Genomic DNA, 23,731 nt, shown 5'->3' on the forward strand with positions numbered 1-23,731 from the left:
GGAGGAGGAGGAGGAGAGCCGCTCCCTCCTGATGAAAACAAACCGGAGGAAGGAGGAGGAGAGCCGGGCAGCAACAGGCCCACGGCCCGGGGATTTAACACTGGAGCCCCGCCAGCAGCACCGACGGCTGACAGCTAACGGCTAACGGCTAGCTCCACCGAACGAACGGAACGAAGCAAAAAAAAAACGGAACGAAGGAAACTCGAAGGAGGGGGACCTACCTACCCGGGGACCGACGCGTCCTCACTCCGCTGGAAAAGCTCCCGTACTCGGGACTTTAGTCCGGTTCTCGTCCCGGGAGCGGCCGGGTCCAGTCCACGCCTTTAATCCGGGTCTCGGTGCGGGTTTTCAGTCTCGGAAGCGGTCCATCTGCTCCGGGTTTGGGGGTCGGCTCGGCTCGGATCGACGCTGCCTGCTTTAAAGCAGCGGTGACGCAACGTCCGTCAAGTGCCGCAGCTTGAAACCTCCGCGACTTCCGGCAGAGGTTTACAAAATAAAAGCACAGAGCAGATTCAAAAACTGCCTAGTTTCTTTATGAGTGGTAATCTAGCCAATTATTCGTGTAATTTATTATCATTAGGTCCTATATAAATAAAATATATTAAATATCAAATTTCGGTCATTTTACATCTTTCTGCAGGTAGTTGTATTTAATATTGCTTGTTTTACATATTTGTGTCACAAATATACATACAATATACATGTTTTGTGTCACATTTTGGTTGTTTTACATCGGTTTGTGGTTATTTACATTGACATTTTGGTTATTGCCAAGTCCACCTCTCTTTCCCTCCAAAGGACGCGAGGACAACTTAATTCAAATTTCCAACTCAAACTTTTATTTTCCTTTTAGTTGGTCAGTCATGATATTTCAATAGGTTGTAAACCTTTAAAGACAGAGAAACAAAGTTCACACCATCAAACACAGAACCAAAAAGTTGACATATTAGTCACAACCATTTAAATGAATCAATCACCTAAACCTTTTTAAACCAAATAAAGAATAACCAACATTTTTAGTAAAGTTACTTAAACTCAAAATGAAACATCTTAATTCAAACTCGTTTGACATAAAAATGGAGTAAATGCTGCAGGCTTTCATTAACCAAACACACAGTGAGCAGTTAACATGAACTTGGCCATATCAAGAAACATTGCAAATCACCAAGAAAGCAAATAAACATTTCACCAACCATTGGCATCTTTGGACTGAATCCATGAGTGGACTTGGATCTTCTTTGTTCTTTCCTCGTGTCTTTCTCTTCTGAAGATTGTTTGGCTGACTGACTGAGCTTCCCCCAGTCCTTCCCAGGTGCTTTAAATCAGTGATAACTGATCAGATGTCAAGCACCTCTTTGCTGCTGCCGCTGCATTCTGGGAAGTGTAGTATTTAGTTCCATTTCCTGAGATTCAGCTCAACAGTTATTGTATATCTTTTGGCAGTCATTTTGCATCACATTTTAATTGTTTTAAAACTTTGTGTGTTTTTTTTATGGTTGCTTTGTGTCAACATTTATTCATTTTGCATCTCTGTGGTTGTTTGCACTTGATAACAGTTGTGATACTTCTTTTTGCGGTAGGTACTGTCACACTTTGATAGTTTTACAGCATTTTGTGGTCTCATAGTGTCACACTTTTGCCCACAAAAGTGACGAAAATGTGACCCAAAAAGACCACAAACTAATAAGTTGCATTTCATTTTGATTCATCTGAGAGCATTTCTTCAGAAACTTAAATCCATTCCGGTTTCACCCTCTAAGGTGTGAATATTTTTCTACTTCTTTGATGGTTTATTAAATATTTTTAGGATTCTTTGTGAAGAATCTGAGCTGCTGTGATGAGAATTGTTTTCCATGATTTCCTTCTCAGTCTTGAAGCTTTCATTTTGAAGAGACGGCTGCATCATGTCCAGGGTGTTTGTCATTACATTGACGGAGCAGCTGGTTTTGGTTCTGTTTCCGTTTGGACTAAAATACTCCAGCCGTCCTCCTACTCAGCTCCTCATCAGCCAAACCTTCAATAAACACTCTGAGCAACTTTTTATACACAGCTACAGCCAGATTTATGGATTAAACTACTTCCTGTTAGAACTGCTGGATGATTCTTTATTTAACTCATTCATTATTTCTGCAAAATAATTGATTATTTGTTATATTTGTTCATTGTTTTAGTTGTACCTTTAATCTGTCTCGTTATGTATAACTCCAGTCTCTACAATTTAAAGCGACAAAAGGTGAAAACGAGGTTTTAAAGCCCAAACTGCTTCAAACATCAGAGCAAAGCGCCTCCAAGTGGCCGACAGGAAGGAAAGAGGAGGATAAAAACAGAAAACAAAGGAGGGAAGGGGAAACAGTAAATGAAGAGACAGTAAAATTAAAGAAAAAAGGAAAGAAATGACAGAAAATAAAGGTGGAATAGTGGAGGGTAAAAGGGAAGCAGGGACAGCGAGGTGGAAAAGTTTGAGAGGACTTTAAGGATCTGAGATATTTTCCCGTAAACCTGGAAATAAACAGAAACATTTAGGAAGATAAGTTCTGGGGTCCGTTTCACGAAGCAGTTTGTTAACCCTGAAATGAGGGAAACTCAGAGTTTTCCGTTTCACAAAGGGATGTAACTCAAACCAGAGACAGAGGGGTAACTCTAGCCTGTTTCACAAAGAGAGGTAACTTAAACTCTCGGTCAGTTACCATAGTAACAGACTCTCTGACTCTAACCTGGTCAGGACCAGGTTTATCTCAGTAAACCTCAAGTTTCTCTCTGTCTCCGCCCTCTTTCAGTCACACGCTATTAGATTTCCTCATTCATTCGTTCATCTGGCGAGTTTTGGCGAAGTCTAGTTCTGCCGTCTATAAATGTCATGTCCTTTTATTAACGATCCAGTGGATGAAGGAGCAGAATTACTGTGCAGAGAATTAAATATTCGTCAGGAGATTGTTATCAGACCGCGCATAGATGTTCTCGCATTTCCGGACAATTTTCGTTTAGAGCGGTACCGTTTCACGTCCAGTCCATAATCTCCATACAACCTAATCCGTCCTTACATTTACAACATCACCAACCACAGTCATGCTCTCACATCCCAGCAGATATTGTGTGTTGCACTGCGGTTCTTTGCAAATGGAAGTTTTTTTATATAATGTCAGAGATGCAGAGCACTTCAGTAAGACAACTGTATGCAGGACGGTCAGAAAAGTGAGTCTGGCCCTGAAATGACTTTTACCATCTTTGTGGTTTTCCCTGGACATAAACCTGTCAGAGCCATCAAGGCTCTGTGTGTGTGTGTATATGTATATATATATATATATATATATATATATATATATATATATATATATATATATATATATATATATGTGTGTGTGTGTGTGTGTGTGTGTATATATATGTGTGTGTGTATATATATATATATACACACACACACATATATATATATATATATATATATATATATATATATATATATATATATATATATATAAAAGCAAAAGTTCAGCAGAAAGAAGAGACAAGAGAACGAGTGAACGTCACGTCGTTTATTCCGTCGATGTAGGAAAATAGATTCACATTAATGTTCTGGCTTCTGTCCTCCGTCACTCTTCTGTTTCTCTTCACAACAAACAAACACAACTAAGAGGAAAAGTAAAGGTGCGTCTCACTGATTATTTTCAAACCAAACCAGGGAGGGTTCACGTTTCCGCCTCCCGCTTCCAGTTTTTTTTTTAAAGTGCAAAAGAAAAACAAACACGAAGCCAGCAGGTCACAGCTGAACAGAAAACAAATGTTTAGAGGCGAGAATATAGAAAACCCAGACGAACACACGGGGGACCATGCAGGAAGCCGGCGGCGCCTTCCACAAAGAAAGGAGAGTTAAAAACATCGTCATAGCAACAGGAAGAAGAAGAAAATCTGCACATCAACGTCTGTACAACCGTCTGGAACAGCAAAGACACACAGCGACAACAGAAACAAACAGTGAGGGAACAAACGGCAGCAAGAAGCTTCAAACGCTGCAGGTCGCTGCCACGGTCCCACTCAGGAGGACCGACACCCAGGAAAAACAACACAAAAACTCCTCTCTCCTCCACAGAAACCAGCGTTTGTTCAGGAGATAAAGCCTGAGTGGGTCCATGGCAGCGATCAGAGCTATGATCACTTCACACCTCCATCACATCAACTGCAGGGTCGACCAGGATCAGCTCCAACGCCTCGTCATCTCGTCACCGTCGTCCAATCAGCTGCAGACGTTCAGCAGCTCCTACATGTTTACTATTAAGTGCTCAGTTGTTGCTGTTTTTTGTAAATCTGCAAATTATTTTAACTCCGATCAATGCATTTTACCAAATGACTTGGTTTTATGTCTTATTTTTACAGAATTATTCCAACTGTTCGTCCATTAAGGGTCTGATTTATCCTCTGGACCTTCACCTGTAGGAGGTAAGTCATGTGAAATTATATCTGTAAAGTGTTTAAATTTGCAAATATTTTATATTAGGGACAAATGAACACAGTGACAGGGGAACTGAGAGTTTTAAAGAAATGTTTTGCTGTTAACAAGTTATCAGTGAATTTAACACAATAATACTTCAGCAAATTAATATATTTAATAATATATTTAACTAGAAAGAGTTTATGAAGTAAATTAAACTGGATCCAGATATTTATTCAGATATTATCCAGAAAAATCCAGATTATTCTTCACTACTTTTAAGTCTCTTATTTGTGTCGGCATCTGTTTTAATCTCTGCTTGATAAATAAATACTGATGACTTTAATTATTTATTTAATTCCGTCACATTATTTTAAATGTTTATCATCACATTAAGCCTGGAGACCCAAATATAGAAAAGAATGAGCAAAAAAATAAAGTAATAAAATAAATAAAACTAAAACAAATAAATAATAATTATATATACACTACCAGTCAAAAGTTTGGCCACACTAAAAATAATATTAATTAATATATATATATATATATATATATATATATATATATATATATATATATATATATATATATATATATATATATATATATATATATATATATATATATATATATATATATAATAGAAAATAAGAAAAAATAAAACATGTATTTTTGTAAAAGTGGGTTTTACAGGGTTAAGCTGTTATTTATCATTTTATTATTAATATTCTTCTGAAGGTTTAAATAAAGGTTGACTGAATATTATATATTTTGGATTTTATTTTTCTTGTTGGAATTCACAGCTGATCTGACTGACCTTCTGAATATCACTGGACCTACACGACGAGCCTTTAAAAGGAAGAAGAGGAATTTTCATTCCAAAAGTCTTGGATGAGTCTGGAGGTGAATGAACGACGTGCAAAGCTGCTCTGCATCATTTAAACTCTAATAAATAATGTTTTAGAAACATTTATTTAGTCATTCTACCAACTAATTGAGAAGTTGAAGTAAAAAACCAATGGCACCTTCAAACAGATCCACGACAGGAAGTGACATCAGAGAACGTTGTGTCATGGAGTCTGATCCTTCAGGTCGACTCACCGCTACCCGAATCTCGATCCTTTATCTTTGATTATCTGACCCGTTTGTGTTTGTTTGTTTGAGCACCTCGGCTCCACAGTGAAAGATTCCCACAGATGCCCCCAACCTTGATATCCAGTTCACCAAACTGGACCAAACTGGGCCAAACTGGACCAAACTGGAAGGTTTATTGCCTTCACTGACTTGTTCCGAATCATTTTTTAGGTCTTAACTGTCATAGTTCTGTTGACTTTTGCTGATGTTGTAACAGGTTCTACAGGAAACTCCAGACGTCCGGTTCTACCAGTCGACCCAACAGATCTGAGCCTTCGTAAGACTTCCTGTCCTTCTGGATCTTCACCTTCAGAGAGCTACCGACTGTTCAGGCTTATTCCAAGTGATCAAACAACTGAAAATCCTCATCCAGTTGTTCTAGTTTAGTGACTAACTGAGCCAAAAACTGGAGTTTATAGCAACAACTCACTGTTTTCATTTCCCAGTTTTCACAACGCAGCTAATCTTTCAGTTTCTTTAGGGATTCATTCATTCCGGCCAAAGTCCCAACTAAAACACGGCAGGACGAACCATCTCCCAAACTCCTTCAGTAACTTCACCGCACACGTCCAGTTACTGCAATCGGATCAATTCTCTAAATGTTCACACGCGTCCTGAAGGGAACTCTCCATGTTTCACTGGCTCAGTTAGACCAGTTTAGAGTCAAACCGGGGACCAGTCTCCATCAATGACTTGCTCTGAACCATTTCACGAACATGACTTAAAAAACAATCCTGAACTTGCAGATTCTTCCAGTTTCTGAACCAGACTGGTCGAGTTTTGCCTAGGAGTTTTCATAAATCTTTTTTCAGATCTTCTCGTTCCAAATATTTCTAGAGCAACTAAAGAAAACTGTCGATGTCCAGAAGGCCCAGTGCACCCAGTTACAAAGCCAAACTGGACAAAACCGGGTTTCATGTCCACAAAAGTCTTTTTTCCAACCTTTGTCCATGGGAAACATTGCAGATGGTCCAAAATGAGTCCTCATGACCCCCAAATCCAACCAAACCCTTTTCAAACTACTTCTAGATTTTTGTCACATTTCCCAGTTTGACCAGTTTAGTCCAGTTTAATCCAGCAGATCCTACAGGGGGAAACAGCTGTCTGATATTTTTACATTAACTGTAGACCCCCAAAAGCAACATTTCACTTTGAGGACAAGTCTTAGATCAAACCTGAGTCCAGTATCGTCTATGGAGAGTTTCTGTACCGGTGACGGACATCACCGCACCTTCTAACCAAAATAAAAGCATCTGGAATCTGTCTCACAGTCATGAGAACGATGTTGAGTGACAGCAGCTTGTTGGACAACCTGGCAGGAAACGTTTTCCGGAGAGTTGGTTCAGACCAGCAGAAACCTGGAAGCATTCAGGCCTCAGAGAACTTCCAAGATCATCAACTACCAAGTCAGGACTACGAACTATGGAGTCACAATCACCTAGTCCTAAGTTAGGACCAGCAAGTGCCAGTTTAAGACCACCAAAATCAGTTCCTCTCATCAGTCAAGACCAGCAAGTCCAGAGCCAAGTTCAAACAGAGATTGTCGTATCATTAAACAGTCCTAACAGCAAGTCAATCACCAAGTCTCTAGCTAAGACTAACAAAGCTGGAGTTATGCTGGAATCAAAACCAGCAAGTCCCAAGTCAAGACCAGCAGGTTTCAGACTGAGTCCAAGTTTAACCAGATCAAGCTAAACACCAGCTCTGTTGTCTAGCAGAAACTTAAACAACTTCTCCAATGTCAGAAGTAACAAGTTAAAAACCAGTTTCAAATCAAGTCCTAAAGTCCCATCAAGAACCAGTGAAGTCCAAGTCCTGAAGTCTTGACAAACATTTAGATCCTGCTTGGCTGCTGCTGGACTGAATCAACGTGGATTCAAGAAAATTAAACGCTGATTTTCTGCACATGTAAGTTTTAATCTGCAGGTTTTGGGGTCTGACTAAAGTCATTGGACTCCAGTAAACACTTCCTTCTGTTTGCTGTAAGTAAAAACACCCAACAAAGTGAAATGTTGCTTCGACCAGCTCGTCCCTCCACATCCCTCCAGTTACTGTGACGTTAACACAACGTATTTTATTCATACTGCTAAACTCTCTGCTCATCACTTTAAACAAGGATTATTATTATTTTGACCAAATTTCTGCCATAAAAAATAAAGCCGACGCGGCTGGTCAGCTTCTCACCGAGTGCAAGCATAAAGCACAATGTTTACATCACTCATAAATACTCGTCAATGTATGTTTTCAATGCATATAACAATAAATCCATAACATACACACACTTCCTCTTGTTTTAGATTCAACAGTGCAACATTAGTTCTGTCTGAACAGAGCGGAGGCTCGGCGGTTAAAGGGGCTCCGTTGTGTTTTTCCACCAGGTGGAAACGTTTTGGCACTTCACATAAAAAACGACTTCCAGCTTTCCTGGTGCTCCTTTAATTACACATTGTGGGCGAGCCTTTAGACCAAACTGCAAAGTGCTAAAGCTCACGTTCCCATCATGCAACGTTTTAACAGTCAGAATTTTTGAGCGTCCCTTTAACTGACCCGAAGCGCTCGTTGTCACAGGACGGAGGGAAACGACGACACACACTCATTCACACCAGCAGACAGGGCTTTATACAGGAGGACACAGCGAGGACACGTCCTGCCGTCTGTAGCACCAACGATGAAGAAGGCGTCCTCGCATGGAGCGGGACGTCGTTCAGCAGAGGCAAAGAAGAAAACCTCAGCAATGTGACATTTCCATGACGACGCAGAATCAAACGCCTCCGTCAGCAACCAACAGAGAAGAAGAAGAAGGAGGTCCTGCTGCTTCTCAGCTACGACTTAAATTCACGTTACTTCGTAGGGCTACAACCTATTTAAGAATATTTTACTTCTAAATATTATCTGGATCAACTGACTGATTATTTAGTCAATGAATAACAACTGTCACAGCATCTGGATTAAACCCGACAAATGTTTTGTGTAACAACATTCCAAACTAAGTACTACATTTACAGTCATGTAAGACCATGATAACACACAAATTCTCGCTTTTGAGAGTGAGTATTTCGCTTTTTATATCTTAAAAATGTATTTAATAGTTCAGTAACTCAGCTAAATTGTTGCAGGCTCATTTTCTGTTTAGATAAGAAACTAGCTGACCGACAGAAAATCAGTCGACTATTCTGATAATGAATCGCTTCATTTTTGAATTAATAAATATTTCAACAAAATATTGGAATCACACTTTTTACCATTTGATGGAACAAAACACTTAAAAAATAATCAGAATAATAAAATCTATTTTTTTTAACCATTTGATGGAATAAAACACTCATTGAAGTGATTGATTAACTGTGAAGAGAAACTGCAATTCAATGCAAATTTTTCGTAATATTAATTAATCTCAACAATATATGGATTTTTTTATACATCCATTGTCATTTCTTAAAGCTTCACAGTCAACGCTGATCATCTGCTAATCAATCAATAAATCAATCAGTTGTTTAAGCTTTGATTTCCACTGAAGGGACAGTTTTTAATGACCTCTTCCAGAACAAACGCAGGTATTTGACACTGAACGCAGATCAGGGTGTGAATTCAAATGCATGAAAACTAAAATAGAGTGATTTATTTCAAAGATAAGAGTTTGTGTTTGGTCTATTTTGATATCTTGTTTGCTGCTTTGAACTCTAAAGCTTCTCCTGCTGCAGAAGAACTGTTGGATTTCTACTTTTCAGACTTGTTTTGAGTAAAGAACCGATCTGAGGACGAGGCGGAGGGACGTCAGCGTGGTCGTGTCACATTGCTGATGTGGCATCGTTATGAAAAGGTGGCAGAAATTAGTGCAAAGGGTGCATGGCGACAAACAATGACAGCTAAGCCAGCTACCAGGCTATCCAAGGTGCTACAGGAGCTAATTCTACACAAACACTTAGGTTTACTGCATGTTAGTGTGTGTTAGCGCTACGTGGCGGCTAACTTTGTGCTTTGCTCTTTGTATCTGAGCTGAAAGATGAACTCTGGTCGGGTTCAGCTCATCAGACCAGCACAGCAACACAAATCATCTCCGTAGTAACTCACATTTGTCTCCCAGTGGGTTTGGCTGATCGAAAGGCTCTGAACGGATGACAGAGTTTAAGACACTGTCGGGTCTGGTTAGGATCATCAGGACCGGGTATCACAGCATCTGGGTGGATTCAGAATCTGCTTTCAGAAATACAATCTAGCTCGTGTTTTAAGCCAGATCTTTAACCGATCATGAGAGAATATTTAAAATTGATTAAAGGTACAGGAGGAAACTTAAATTCTGTTTTTCCCCCAGTTTAAGCTGCAGGAGGCAGAAAACTGGAGGAAAAAACAGAGAACTTAATTTCCCTCTTGTCGCTCTTCCATCTCCCTTCTTTTCTAGACCTAAAAAAGCTACAGGTCAAAAATAATTTGTGGCTTCATTCAAGATTTTAACCCTCAAATTCCTCCATCTAACCAGTCTGTGTTACTTTAAATATTCTCAATTCCAGACCTTTTGTTTGTGATAAATAAAAGGTCCTGAATTGAAAATATTTAAAGCCACAAAGACTGGTTAGATGGAGGAATTTGAGGGTTAAAATCTCAGATGAAGTCTAGAAAAGAATGGAGATGGAAGAGCGACAGGAGGAAACTTAAATTTAGTTCTTTTTCCTCCTGCAGCTCAAACTGAAATAACTTGGAAGCATCTTACAGTCTTGTTGGTGAATATAAATGGTAAAATAACAATTTGCGATCAATGTTAGAGTTCAAATTATTTTAAAAGATAAAAAAAGAAGAATTCAAATAAGTATTTCAAAGGATACCCAAGTCCTGCTGATTGGACAAACAGACCTGACAATTCGGTGTTTTTGAGTCTTTGCTCAATTTTAAGTAAAATAATTTTATAATTTCCGATTTACTGTTGTTGACCAGCAAATGTTTTTTGCAAAATAAAAGCCCGGAGCAATAAATAAAGTCTCATTTCCGTGTATCTAATTCTATATGAGATGGCTCATTTTACAGGACATGATATTTAGAGTGATTTAGATTTTTCTCTCTTTCTCTCTCGAACACACACACGATCAGAAACATGGAACTGACAGATAAAAACACAAAGCTGTTTAGAACAGAGGAGCCGAGCGTCGGTTCACCTTCACTGCGTTTCTGTTTGGCTGATGTTCCAGCGAGGTGGAGGTGAATCGACGCTGAGCTCCGTTAAAGAGGTTTTTCATATTTAGCACAGAGAACCTTCACAAGGCTCTGACCCGTAAGTACCTACTGTATCTACCGACTCCACCTGATCCAACACTGAACTCACTGTTCCTCCTCTCCCCTCCTTCCTTCATCTTTTCTTTATCTGTGTTATTTTCTGATGTGAAGCGAAGCAGCGGATGACCAAAGACAGGAGGAGGCGAGGAGGAAGCAGTGAAGGAAGGAGGAGGACGGTGAGGAGCTGCAGGCGACACACACACAGACACACATGCAGGTTTAACAGCGTCCAGTCTGTTTCCATGGCGATGGAGCCGATGAAGGACAGCGTGGCGAAGTTTTGGCTTCATTTATCCTCCTCGATTGGCTATCTGCCGACGCCAATCTGGGATTTCCACCAACAGGGAAGAGGAGAGGCGAGGGGGAGGGTTTACTGCAGGTGAGGTAAAGCTGATAAAAACACTAGAGTCCCTCCCTGTTGGAGGAGGTGCTGCTCTCTCCTCCCTCCTCGTCCATCTTCACCGCTAAGGCGGAGGAGACGGACGGGGAGGCGACGGGAGCAGCAGAGGAGGGGGGAGGAGGCGGGCTGATGTGCACCTCCACCGGCGTCAGCGTGATCTCCACCTCGGCCCGGTCCTCGTGCACCGTGGGCAGGGGCAGGGCGGGCGGGTGGAGGTGGGCTGCAGGCGGAGGAGCGCTGCTGCTGTTGTTGTTGCTCGGTCTGGGAGCTTTCTGGATCACCTCCACCATCGGCGTCCGTCCCGACGCCGCCAGCTCCCAGCTCGGGTTCCCCGGACTCTGGAACAGCAGCAGCGGCCTGCCGTGGCGGTCCGGCTCGGCCGCCCCGCCCGGCTGGCACTGCACCACCACGCCGCGGTGCTCCACCAGCCGGTGGGCCGGGTCCGTCGGCAGCTGACTCAGAACCAGCCCCGGCTGCTCCTGGAGCACCAGCTCCAGCACCGGCTGGGAGGAGGAGGACGTGGAGGAGGAGGAGGCCTTCTGGATGACGCCGCCGGTGATGGAAGTGATGATGGGAGGGTGAGAGGGAGGAGCGGTGGGGGGAGGCGGAGGGGGGAGAGCAGCAGGAGGAGCAGGGAGGGAGTCTTCAGGGCGAGGTTTCCTCGGTCGTCCTCGTTTCCGTTTCACTGGAGGAGCGCTGGAGGTAGATCCACCAGACCCGCTCACAGCGCCGCCGCCTGACGTCACGGCCTCCAGGGGGCGCTTGCTGCCGCTCCCTCGGGCCTTCTGGACCACGGAGGTGGGGGCTGCAGGGGTGTGCTGCTGCTGAGGAGGTGGAGGAGCAGGAGGCGGGGCCACCTTCTCCCTGTCGTAGGACAGACAGCTCTGAGGCAGGATCATCAGCGGGACGGGCCCGCCCTGCTGCTGGGGCAGCGTTGCTATGGAGATGACTTTAACCCCCCCACCGCTGGCGGCAGCGGCAGCAGCTGGACCTCCGGGTCCAGAAGCTCCTCCAACTCCAGAAGCGTCTTTGGGAGCCAACGAGGGCGGAGAGGAGCGCACAGAGAGGGTCTTATCAGGGAGGGAGCTCCGAGGAAGGATTCTGGGTAACTGCTTAATGAAGGCCTCCACCTGCAGACAGAAGGATCAATATCACTGATTGATCTTTTCCTTAGTAAACACCCAAAGAAGCTGCAACTGCAATGCATGATTCATGTTATTTTCAAATCATTAGCTCAGAGTTTGATATTTTGTGTAAAAATCAGTTTCATTAATATCAAATTTATATGAAATAACAAATAAAACTGCAAATCCTCTTATTTAATAAGTTAAAGGAAGACATTTTAGATCAGTTCTTGCCTAAAGTTAGATTTTTTTTAAAATTTCTCACATAAATTATAGTGAACACGACAGAAAGATGCTCTGAAATGGCAAAATTCAAGGTACATTGTTTGGATTAGGGCCTGAAAACAGTGATTTTTCCATCCTTACATGTGTTGGACACAAATAAAACACCCATGTTCAGAAAAGCATGTACAGTTTATGCGATGTATTTTGTCCTCTGACCACCAAGTAGCGCCTCCTTGTTCCGGTAATTGGAGGTGGACAAATCTGGTGCACAGTTTTGAAAGCACCTCAGCAGATTTTTAAAGTAAACAGAAGTAATTTAGAAGTGTCGACCTACCGCAGGACGCAGAGACGAGGAGGAAGAGGAAGAGGAGGAGGAGGAGGATGGAGGTGGAGCGTCCAGTGAGGAAGGTTTGGCCGCTCCGGCAGATTTGTCTCCAGGCGGCTTCACCGAGGACGAGGAAGACGAATCTCCTGCTTCCTTCTGCACAGAGACAGAAGCAGTGAGCAGCAGAACACAGCGATCAGAGAGATCAACGCTCAGAAACTCACCTTTTGATCTGCAGCTCCATCGCCGTCAGCTTTGGAGATCACAGGAGTCTTCTTGATGACTTTGTGGGTTTTAGCCGGACCTCCTGCTAACACAAACAAACAAACAGGCATCAGTCGTCTCTTAACAGAAGCAGCGTCCACATCTGTTGGAGTCACAGTTACCCTGAGTTTATCCAGAAAATCTCAAAAATAGGTCCCTTACATACGCAAACATGTTCTCACCTTACAAAATATGTCCTCTTTTTCCAAAAATATGACCTCATGTTCCCAAGATAAGTCCCCTCTTTTCAAAGTAGGTCCGAAATTCTCCAAAAATAAGTCCTCTCTTTACAAATTATGTCCTAACTTTCTACAATGATGTCCCCTTTCTATAAGATATGTTCTAACTCTTCTTTAAAAAATATGATCGAATTTGCCAAAAATACTCCCCCTCCTGAAAAAATGTGTCCTAACTTTCCAAAAATGTGTTCTATCCAAAATATTGCCCTCTTTCTGTTGTTACCAAACATGTTCTAATTTTCCACAAAAATGTCCTCACAAAATATGTCCTCTTTACAATATTTATCCTCAAATACCAACAATGTGTCCCATCTTGACAAAATATGTCCTACCGTTCCAAAACTTTGCAAAGATACGTCAGAACTTTCCAAAAAGACACTTTTTAAAAAACAGACAAAAGAAAATTTCCAAACAAAAACAGTGATTAATTCTCCAAGAAATATCTCCTCTTTATGAAGTTTGTCCTTCTCGGGTGAATTATTTTTCCATATGATGACCACAGTCACATCCTCCCTACAGATTTACTCATTGATCACATGATTACTTGTGCACCTGGCTGCCTGGATACAGAGTTTGTCACTTCAGCTCCAGGTTAACAAATCTCTGCCTCCTGTTTCCACTGACTTTATTCTCCCTGCGGCTTCTTTTAGGATGTAGGTTCGCTTGCAGATACAGGAGGTCCTCGACTTACATCGGAGTTCCGTTCCTACTGATCTACGGAGTCGATTTTCGCCGTAAGTCGGAACTCCAGTGAAAATGTAACCAAATCCATTCCGTGCATCATGATATCAATCAGTTCTTCATAAAGTCATGAATACCAACGACTTTCATGCATGTATGAACCATTTTACTAGAAGATAACAGAATATTGTAACGGACTGATATTGTTGTTGATGTTGAGGTTTCAATGTTTATTGTTCAGTTCCAGATTTACCTAATGTCAGTGAACGTGCCATGTTTAGTTAGCTCACCTCTGATTGGCTGAGAGTCAGCAGTAGAGAGAGCTGGGAACGGCGGCTAATTCTGGAGCTAAGTTATGGGGTTTTTCTAGTTATTCTGGCGTTGGCTACGGTCCACAGTAGCCTGTGTGAAGGTTCAATAAACCAGCAGAGAACCAGATAAAGTCTCACTCATTCATCACAGAGGGTCGCTACAATATGTTGACCTGTTTTTACAACTTGATCCATGTTGGTCGGTGTTTCTTCCTGTTCCCAGTGTTTTATTCTATCTAATTTCACTTCCATGGAGACGGCTTTCCTTTTCTTCCAAGCATCAGAAGAGTCTGACTTACGCTGGGAGTCATAATGAAGGACAGAAAGTTAGTGAATGTAGCACAATCCAAGGTGGAGTACAACCAGAGACTGGAAACAAAGCTGTCTGATAGCACCATGACGACATATTCATCCGCTCCGTTAGTCAACTAGTTCCACGTAACCATTTCTGATGTAACGATGAAACGCTGTAGGTCAAGGACGTTGTAAACCGAGGACTTCCTGTACTGTTCATCCGCTATGCTGACTTCTGTTTACAAAATAAGTTACACCTCAAAGATGGAAAGCGGCGTCCTAATTGTGTCACAACCGATCACACTTCTGCTTGGTTCCTGTAGAGATTTGTGAGTTGGACCTTTAACCTTAGAGATGAAGTGACAGGATTTTATGATCTGTCCTGCTTTCCAAACATTCCTCTCTCCTCCCAGGCTCTAAATCTAACAGACCTGCGAGCGCTGCAGAGGTCACCAGCTCAGCCTGGCTGCAGCGAGGGTTGACGATGTGCTCCTGGATCAGGTAGCGAGCGATCTCCACCACCGTGTCGAACGAGCGCTTCAGGATCTTCTGCGCCCAATCACAGATCAGCTCGCAAGCCGCCTCCGTCACTTCCTGTTTGTAGGTCTGGACCAGTTCGGTGAGCTCCGCCTGGAGACAAAGAGGAACCAAATCGTCTGATGAGCCGTGATACTGAACGCAAGCACGTTCCTCACAAGTGGAATCAGGTTCCTCTTTACTGCTTTCACAAAGCGCAGATTATAGGCAACTTATCTGAGAACTCTGCTGCCTCAGACTTCACTAAACTTAACAGTTCATTAAAATCTTGAAGATACACCAATTACACCACTTAATACTTAAATACAAACATAAATAAAAGCTTTTCCTTAAAATGAGGCAACTGAAAATCATTTTTAACCCTTTTTTAAGCGAAAATTGGAAAAAATACTATTGGTTCCAGCTTCTCAAATCTATCTGCGAAGATGTCCTTTGTCATGAATGAATACACTTTTGTAAACTTGTAAATGGACAATTTTCACAGTTTTCTGATATTTTACAGACAAAATTAGTTAACCGATTAATGAGTCATGTCTGAAAAAGGATCTAGAAATTACACTTAGGAGGACATAAACTGTGAAGTAAATAAATACAGTGTGACAGCTTTGAATGTTCTGTGGCTGTAACTGAATATGGCTGTAGTAGTACACAGCGGTACTGCAGTGCTGGGTGTGTACCGGGTCGTTCTTCAGGTCCAGGTTCGGCAGCAGAGGCATGTTGAGAACCGTCTTCCTCCTGATGCCGCTGTAACAGTATGTATGATCGAGGCAGGTTAGGGAGCCAACCAGGACTCACGATCTGAACCACATTCATTTTAACTGTTTATATTCTCTTATCTCAACAATCTAACACAGGGGCGTCCAACTCATTTCAGTTCAGGTTCCACATTCAGCCCAGTTTGACCTCAAGTCGTCCGCACCAGATTTTACTATATGACCAAAACAACAAAAGTCATTAAAAAAGAAGACAAAACAACAACAAAAACAAGACAAAATATTACAAAAATGAGACGCAAAATGACAAAAACGAGACAAAAAACAACCAAAAATTTGACAAATGACACAAAACAAAACAAAGAGACAAAAAAATTTGACAAAAAAGTTACAAAGCGACAAAAAATGGACAAATAAAAAATGAGACAAAAAAAACACAAAACGACATACAAAACAACGAATAAAGTAAAACACAAAATGACAAAAATAAGACAAAAAACACAAGTGAGACAAAAAGGAAACACAAAACGAAAAAAACATGAGACGAAAGTCAGAAAAAAGGAAAAAAAACAACAAAAACAAGGCAAAACATTACAAAAATGAGACACAAAATGACAAAAGAACAATGAACAATCTAGTATTTTACTTTCTGATCCAAACAACTTGTCATGGTCTAGAAATTGTTTTAAATTTATAGTTTTACTAATTTACAATCTGCAGTTAATGTCTTCTCTGGAATTTTTACACTTTGAGGACGGGATTGGACCCTCTGGAGGACCACTTTTGGCCCACGGGCCTCATGTTGGACAACCCTGATCTAACATAAAACTATTCTCTAAATCTATTTTAACATCATACATTTGTCATTTGCTTGCCAATTTTCTTTAAAATGTGCGTCAGAATGTACGTTTTGTTTCACTGGGTGACTGTTGATAAAGACCTGGATCTTTCAAGGCTCAGGAATTTACAACTACAGTTTTATAATGGTGTGGAAACAGTTAAAGACTAAAAATGAAACGGCAGCTGACTCATTCTGTCCAGCAGGTGAAAGGATATTTGGACTGTCCTCTGCCACCGAGCCGTCTCGCCTTGATGTTGGGAAAAATGTCCCTGATGATCTTCCCGAAGTTGGCGGCGCTCAGAGGACGATGCTGGAGGTTCTCGCAGTATCTCCTGGAGGACAGGGAGGGTGGAGAGTCAGCTAGTTTTACTAATATCAGTGATTTTAGGATTTTAGACTTGGTGGTTTGATCTGGAAATGGTTTTCATGAATGGAATCACAACAATCACACCTTTCAAACAGTATGTCACAAAAGCACACACTGCTACATACACAGCAAAATCAGACACGTAAGGAACAACTTCATTTTTTAAACTCATATGAAATGCGAAGGGATTGCAAGTGGCACAACTACTCCACGTTACTCTAAAGAGGGCACTGGTTTGTTAGAGCATGTCTCTCTGTGCACAGCTTTAAGGGGTGAAGTGTGTGTTCTCTAACTTGTATGTCTCATAGACATCCTGTTTGGGCAGGCAGGTGTCTGAATGCTCCTCCAGGTGGCTGCGGATCCAGTTACAGGTGTGAAGCTGGTCGGCTGTGTTGAAAGAACTCGAGTCGCCGCCGCTGTGCAGAAAAAGTCACAGTTCAATAAAAAGCGCATTTCTGCCTTCCTGTCGAATACTTTTGGTAAGGCTCTTTGTGTACGCCTGTATTTTGCAATAATCTGCAAAAGATCAACTGATATTTAGCTGTAGACTGCAAGATATTTCCAAGAATGTCCTACACAGGAAGTGGAGAAAAAACTTGGAACATCTGTGGTGTGATCCTGACTTTCCTAGACTGTTGTCATGTCATATCATTCTCCATGGAGCTCACACCACAGCAGAGAGCAAACGTCACATTCAGTGTCAGTCAGCAGCTGGATATTATTTATAACAGTAACTCTCACCCTGAAAACAAATGTTTGAAATAATCTGTGTGAAAATCAAGTATTTTAAAAAAGCTACAGGGTGCTTTAAGTCAAATATCTGCTGTTTTATTCCCATTTCTGACTGTCTATACTGGAGGTGGGAAGTCCAAAGTTGGTATGAATCATAGAGAGACAGTAGACGCTTAAATGTGTTGCAGTTTATAAACTACTTTTCACTTAATTAATCATTTTCTAGTATTTATAGAAGATAGTCAGTAACTGCAACATTTCCACTATTTCTCTTGTAATCAGAACCAATCTGTGTGGACTATTCTTGAATATATCCTGTAAACTGCAGCTAACATTTAGGAAAATTTCAGGACAGCTGAAGATAATTAGCTGTTAAATACATGACCTGTAAAATGCAGCTATATTAACTCAGTAAGATGATCTCAGACCTCTTGTCTCCAGAGCTGGGTCCAGAGGGCAGCTGGAGGTACAGGTACAACTTGTCGTTGTCAGAGAAACGCTGAACATCTTGCTGTGGAAACAGAACACAACAGTTCATAAAAAAAAAATCACTGAAGTCTGCAGATTCCATTTAAAATTCAGGGAAAAGTTCTTACCAGGATCTGATCCACTTTGGTCTGAACATTCTTACTGCAAGACAGAAAACACACCGATCAGAAACCTGACTTTATCAGACGTCTGAAGAGTCAAACCTTTAGAAAATAATGCCAACGTTTTCAGACACACAGGCATTAAAGCTTCTCAGCAAGAGATTTACTGAAATAACAGAGAAATAATTATTACAGTTAAATGCAATGGATCATACAAAAGGTGCAACAACAGGTAGATTGAAGAAAACATTTAATGTAACACAGCTGGAAGGTTCAGCGTCTAAATAGCTGAACTACAAATAAAGTCTTTAGCAGAGGAGACAACAAGAAAGAGACTGATAAAAAAAATCTTGAAAATTTCAATACAATAAATGCAGCATGGCACAAAACTGGTACAGAGTTGTCAGCAAGTTGTTGGAGAACTCATTTAGAATGGAGAAACATCTTTCTGATGTGCAGAGTAGCATGAAAAAACATCTATAGAGATTTAAAAATGTAAATAGTTAAATGTCTATGATGTTCATTTTTTCTCCAGTACTCAACACCTGTGAGTGTCCAGAAAATTATTGATTCCCACTTCTGAAAAATCCACAGAGGTGGAAAGTTCCCTTTTCGTTAACTTTAATCTTTAAACTGCTCGGTTTTCCTTCCTCAAACAAACGAACGCATCAAACTGAACAATCTGAAGGTGAAGGTGAAACTTTGTCCGCTCTGAGCTTCTTGTCTTTTTAATGGTTTCCTCTGAACTTACGAGATGTTGCTCTTGAGTTTCTGCAGCAGCATGCTGGGCTCGGTGTCACCCTCCCCGGCCTCCAGGCTGCCCTCCCCCCGTCGGGAGGCTTCGGCCCGCTGGTGCCGCTGGTCCTCCGACATCTGGACCAACTAACCAGTGCTGAGAACCACCATCTGAGGACAGACAGGAAGAACAATTCATGTACACACAACAAGGAAAATGAAAGATCATGACACTGCTCTAAGTCAGAGTTAAGAGGGAATCAAACTTAACCCTCGTGTCGTCCTGCGGGTCAAAATTGATCCGGTTTAAAGTTTGAAAATGTGAAAAAATATATATATTTCCACAGTGAAACTTCTGATGTCCACAATTTCAACATTTTATGGGAAATCTTTGAACATTTTTTGGTGGAAGAAAAGAAATGTTAAAACTGTTTCTTAACAATATTCACATAAAAATCAACCAAAATCCAGTGAATTTCGCTGGATTTTGGTTGATTTTTTTGTGAATGTTCTTAAAAAAATATTAGAAGTTTTACTGATATATATGGAATCACTTTAGACATTTTTAGGATTTTTTTGGGAAGAATATTACTCATTTTTTGAAACTATTTACAAGAATTTTCTTGCCAAATTTGGGGGATTTTTTTATTTATTTATTTATTTATTTATTTATTTATTTATTTATTTATTTAAATAAAATTTTTAAGGGAAACTTTTAAGGAATTATTGGAATTTTCTTCCTGAAGGTTTTGCAAATTTTCAGAAATGTGGGGAATTTTTTGCAGAATTTTTGGATTCTTTTCAGACAAGGAAACAAAATTTTTTGGTGTCCACAAATGAAGACAACAGGAGGGTTAAAACCCCAATAATGTCAGTCAGTTAAGATATTAATCTGAGGAACAATCAGCTACTTAAAGCCGGAACAACTTCACAATTACAGACCAAGAGGAAATTATTCAGCAGTTATTTTGCTCGGGTTAGGGTTTTCATCTTACTAATAGTAAAATGAAGATCTGTAAGTTTTGGACAAAACAAGACAAAATTTGAACATTTTTCACTGATTTATGATGTTTTATACTAAAAACCAATTAATCTACAGATTAGAAAATATCACCAAAAGATTAATCAATCCTGAGAACAACCAACAGCAAATGAACCGAGCTCAAAGCTTTAGTTTGTATCGGAAAGCAGAGATCAAACTCTGGTAAACATCAAATCAAATCTGTGCCAAAATCAATCTGAAGAGTACGAAACAAGAGTGATCATTATGTATAATGGAAAAGTGCAATCATTAGAGTTATTGATGAGTATTTCAAAATGAATAAATAATCAATGCATAATAATCACACATAGGAAGCTTCTCACTAATGACAGAACTCATCAGATGGAGGAGACAAAAGCAAGCAAATCAATGACTGAAGCTGCACATCGAAATATAAAGAAATGAAAATAAAAGACGGAAAACACAAATGTGCAATAATCCTACTAAGCAACACAAGAAGCAACAAAATGTGATCTGAAGTTCAATATTAAGAAGAAGTAGTCCTGTTAAGCGTCTAATGTGAGAAGGATTTAACACCTAAACTGTTTTTTTAATTGCTAAGATATTTAAAACGTGTATAAACACAGAAAACCTCCTGTGGCTCTTTTAAATTTATCTCAGAAGACCTTTAAAGCTTCAATCATCTACCTGACTGACAGCTGTTGTGCTTTAATAATTGACTGAGTCCATAAAAAGTCTGAAAAAGTGAAAAATACTCTTATTTATTTCACAAATGACAAAAGCTGCTATAGAAAACTGGAAAAATGAGAAAATCTTTACACATGAGAAGCTAAGAAGCTTTTATTTATCAAATCTATTGATTTTCTGTCAGTCTGCCTCTGAGGAAACACTGACAACCAAAACAGATTTAATGAAGACATACTGTCAGGGCTGCAGAATATATGATTTCATTTGGCATTATGATGTGAAGTAAGGTGTATTAATTCAAACAGATTATGCTATAACTTTTTCGCGCTGCTACAAAAAGAAAATTACAAATCTGTCTGATAAAACACAGTTTACTCTGATTTAACGGTTCTTTTTTGGATAAAATGTTTTAAAACTGAATTTGAACTACATGGTGTCTGTGGACATGCACATGTGCAGAGTGAAACCAGCAATCAACAGGACATCAACACTGAAAAGGAAAAAGAAACGCAGCCTCAAATTGTCTGGAAATATTTACATTAAAGAAAGAATGATGTTGATCAGATAAAGGCAGTCTAAGTTAAAAGCTACTTCAAATGCCTTTGCCAGCGTTACGTCACATGAGAAAGTTTCCAAACAGCTTTTGTCAGCTTTGTTTGAATTGTTTTTACACCTAGACAGCATCACAACAGCTGATTAACGGATGCTTTCCAACAGGAAACCAGTGCAGGGCACACCTTCCTACAGCAAACAACACTCCATCTGTGGGCTTGGTCTGAAACGGGAAACTTTCGCTGACATGACAAAAATCTGAACCATCTGAAAACATCTGAGGCGAGAAATAAACCATGGAGCTGCTGAATCTGTCATCCTTTCAGACGAATGCCAACAGCGGTTAGTTTCAGGGAGGGAAAACAGACTCAGGAACAGCTTCTTCCCCAAAGTTGTCACCAAACTGAAGTTAAACCTGCACTGGTGTCGCTTTGTGTGACCACCTCACTTCTGTGCAACACTCACCTACCACACTGCGATGTTACCTGGACCTGGATTATAGGGCTGCTTACATAGACAATGGATGGGGAGCGTTGAAATGACCATTAGATCGACAACAGTTACTTCTAAAGTTACACCACTGACCTACATGAAGACAACTAGAATGCAACTTTATGTAACTGAGGAGCAGCCAACACTACGCCACTTCTCTCAATGCACTGCTACCAGAATGCATCACACAGCTGTTTACATAGACAATCAACGTGGAGCGTTGACATGACAGATCCTGTGGATGCATACCACTAGATCGACAACAGTTACTGTTACAGTTACGCGCCTGACTTACATAAAGAAACCTAGAATGCAACTTAAGAGCAGCCAACATCACACCACTTTCTACCAGCATGCACTGCAGGGCTGCTTCCATAGACGATGAATGGGCAGAGCAGAAATGACAGATCCTGTGGACATGTACCAGAACATGTCAGTGCCCCCAGAAGCTTTATCCAGCTGGACAGACAGGATTTTAACCGACTTATAGAGTTTAAAATAGAAAGATGGATGTGCTGATGGAGAATCAGAGCTTGAACCAGTAAGCCGGGGGGGGGCGGTGTCATGTGAATGAGGTCTGGGGCGGTAACGACACCCTCAGCCCAGCGGATCATGGCACACCGCAGCCCGACCACAGCTGACCCCTCCATCAACACCACATAGGGCTGCCGTTAAGCTCAGATTTCAGCCCGGTTTTGCGCTGACAGCCGGTTAAAAGGCCCGCTGGTTGCCGGGTAGTGACACATGCCGGCTGTCACGGTGTGGTGAAACGTTACTAGTACAGCCGGAGCGGGAGGCATGTCTCCGCGGAGCCAGACCCAGCCTGCCGCCGGCCGTGCCCTCCCCGAACCCCCGCTGATGTTAGCCGGAGGTGTCGGTGTTTACAGCCGCGCTCTCCGTGTCGGCTCTGCCTGCCATGTTTACAGCGGGCGCAGCGCCGGTGGTCATGTGCTGCCATTTACTACGCAACACACAGACACACACACACACCGCTCTACATGTTACTGAGAGCTAACAGGCTAACGCACACACACACACACACACACTACTCTACATGTTAGCTGCTAACAGGCTAGCCACAACACACACACATCCGCCGCGTTAGCTGACAGTGACAGGCAGGGAAACTCCGACACGTTAGCTACACGTATTACAAGTATATTTAATGAATGTTTCATTGGCACATAAACCGAGAAAACGGTTTCCCGCCGAGAAGAGGATTAGCTCGGCTGACATTTGCGCGGTTAGCTACAAACCGCCGTTACTAGCTAGCTAACTAGCTTAGCTAGTTGCTATCAGATAGCGTTAGCTAGCAAGCACAGAAACGCCCTTTAAACACGTTTTAACGCGCTGTTTTTAATTTCTAAATAACTCCCAATGACAGTTAATTAATTCTGTTATTAATTAATGACCGCTTGGGTAAGTAACATTTCAGTGTTTATTTTAAAAAAGAAAAAGAAAGTACCTGAGCCAAGATACAGCAAAAATCCCCTTCAGATTTTTTTGTGATTGGATGACTTTGTTATGTCTGCCTGACTACAAAGCCAACGTCTATTCTTATTGGTCGCCTCGCCCAAACCTAGCCAGATACCAAAAGCAGGCGAAATTCTATTGGTCGAACAGAATTATTTTTCTGACAGGGATTATTCTGATTGGGCGCGTTTTCCTGGTCTGCCCAGTTACAAAACAGGAGCATTTTTCTGGCGAAATCTGGATAGCAACAGCGGTCCGTTCGCACAGTGAAGGCGAAACTATTTTAAATAATCATACGTGAACCATGTGTGTTGCAATAGT

At 41.2% G+C, this 23,731-nt stretch overlaps 2 protein-coding genes across 6 annotated transcripts in view; both read right to left on the minus strand.

The window, feature by feature from the left end:
• The window catches only part of LOC111563412 (phosphatidylinositol 4-kinase beta-like), a 36,373-nt gene extending 35,917 nt beyond the window's left edge, over positions 1-456 (minus strand). For 2 of the 4 annotated variants that reach the window (XM_055017623.1, XM_055017622.1), the window contains exon 1: positions 222-455. The gene's annotated coding sequence lies outside the window, so the exon portion shown is untranslated. Of the gene's footprint in view, positions 1-221 lie in introns of all 4 variants that reach the window. The other 2 variants (XM_055017621.1, XM_055017620.1) reach the window with 2 other exon arrangements.
• A 4,923-nt stretch (positions 457-5,379) lies between these two features.
• On the minus strand, positions 5,380-23,461 carry rfx5 (regulatory factor X, 5). Of its 2 annotated transcripts, none has more exons than XM_055017907.1 (11): positions 23,403-23,461; positions 19,220-19,374; positions 18,475-18,508; positions 18,307-18,389; positions 17,440-17,562; positions 16,992-17,111; positions 15,903-15,978; positions 15,120-15,318; positions 13,124-13,206; positions 12,909-13,055; positions 5,380-12,355 (listed from the first exon to the last, which is right to left on the minus strand). In XM_055017907.1, exons 2-11 carry the CDS (start codon positions 19,339-19,341, stop codon positions 11,228-11,230), a joined length of 2,115 nt encoding a protein of 704 aa, XP_054873882.1. In that variant the 5' UTR covers positions 19,342-19,374; positions 23,403-23,461; the 3' UTR covers positions 5,380-11,227. The 2 variants fall into 2 exon arrangements, with proteins under 2 accessions (XP_054873882.1, XP_054873881.1); XM_055017906.1 differs by having other exon boundaries at positions 13,124-13,209.
• Between the last annotated feature and the right edge of the window lie 270 nt (positions 23,462-23,731).

The sequence above is a fragment of the Amphiprion ocellaris genome, chromosome 15, assembly GCF_022539595.1.
Source record: "Amphiprion ocellaris isolate individual 3 ecotype Okinawa chromosome 15, ASM2253959v1, whole genome shotgun sequence".
Classification (NCBI taxonomy): domain Eukaryota; kingdom Metazoa; phylum Chordata; class Actinopteri; family Pomacentridae; genus Amphiprion; species Amphiprion ocellaris.

Excerpts from the sequence above, each read along its gene's own strand:
- rfx5 (XM_055017906.1), bottom strand. The coding sequence starts at position 19,341 with ATGTCGGAGGACCAGCGGCACCAGCGGGCCGAAGCCTCCCGACGGGGG. Across the intron at positions 15,979-16,991 it reads GGCAGAGGACAGTCCAAATA|CTGTTACAGCGGCATCAGGA; the intron begins TCCTTTCACCTG and ends CGATCATACATA. Across the intron at positions 13,210-15,119 it reads GACCTCTGCAGCGCTCGCAG|CAGGAGGTCCGGCTAAAACC; the intron begins GTCTGTTAGATT and ends TGTTTGTGTTAG.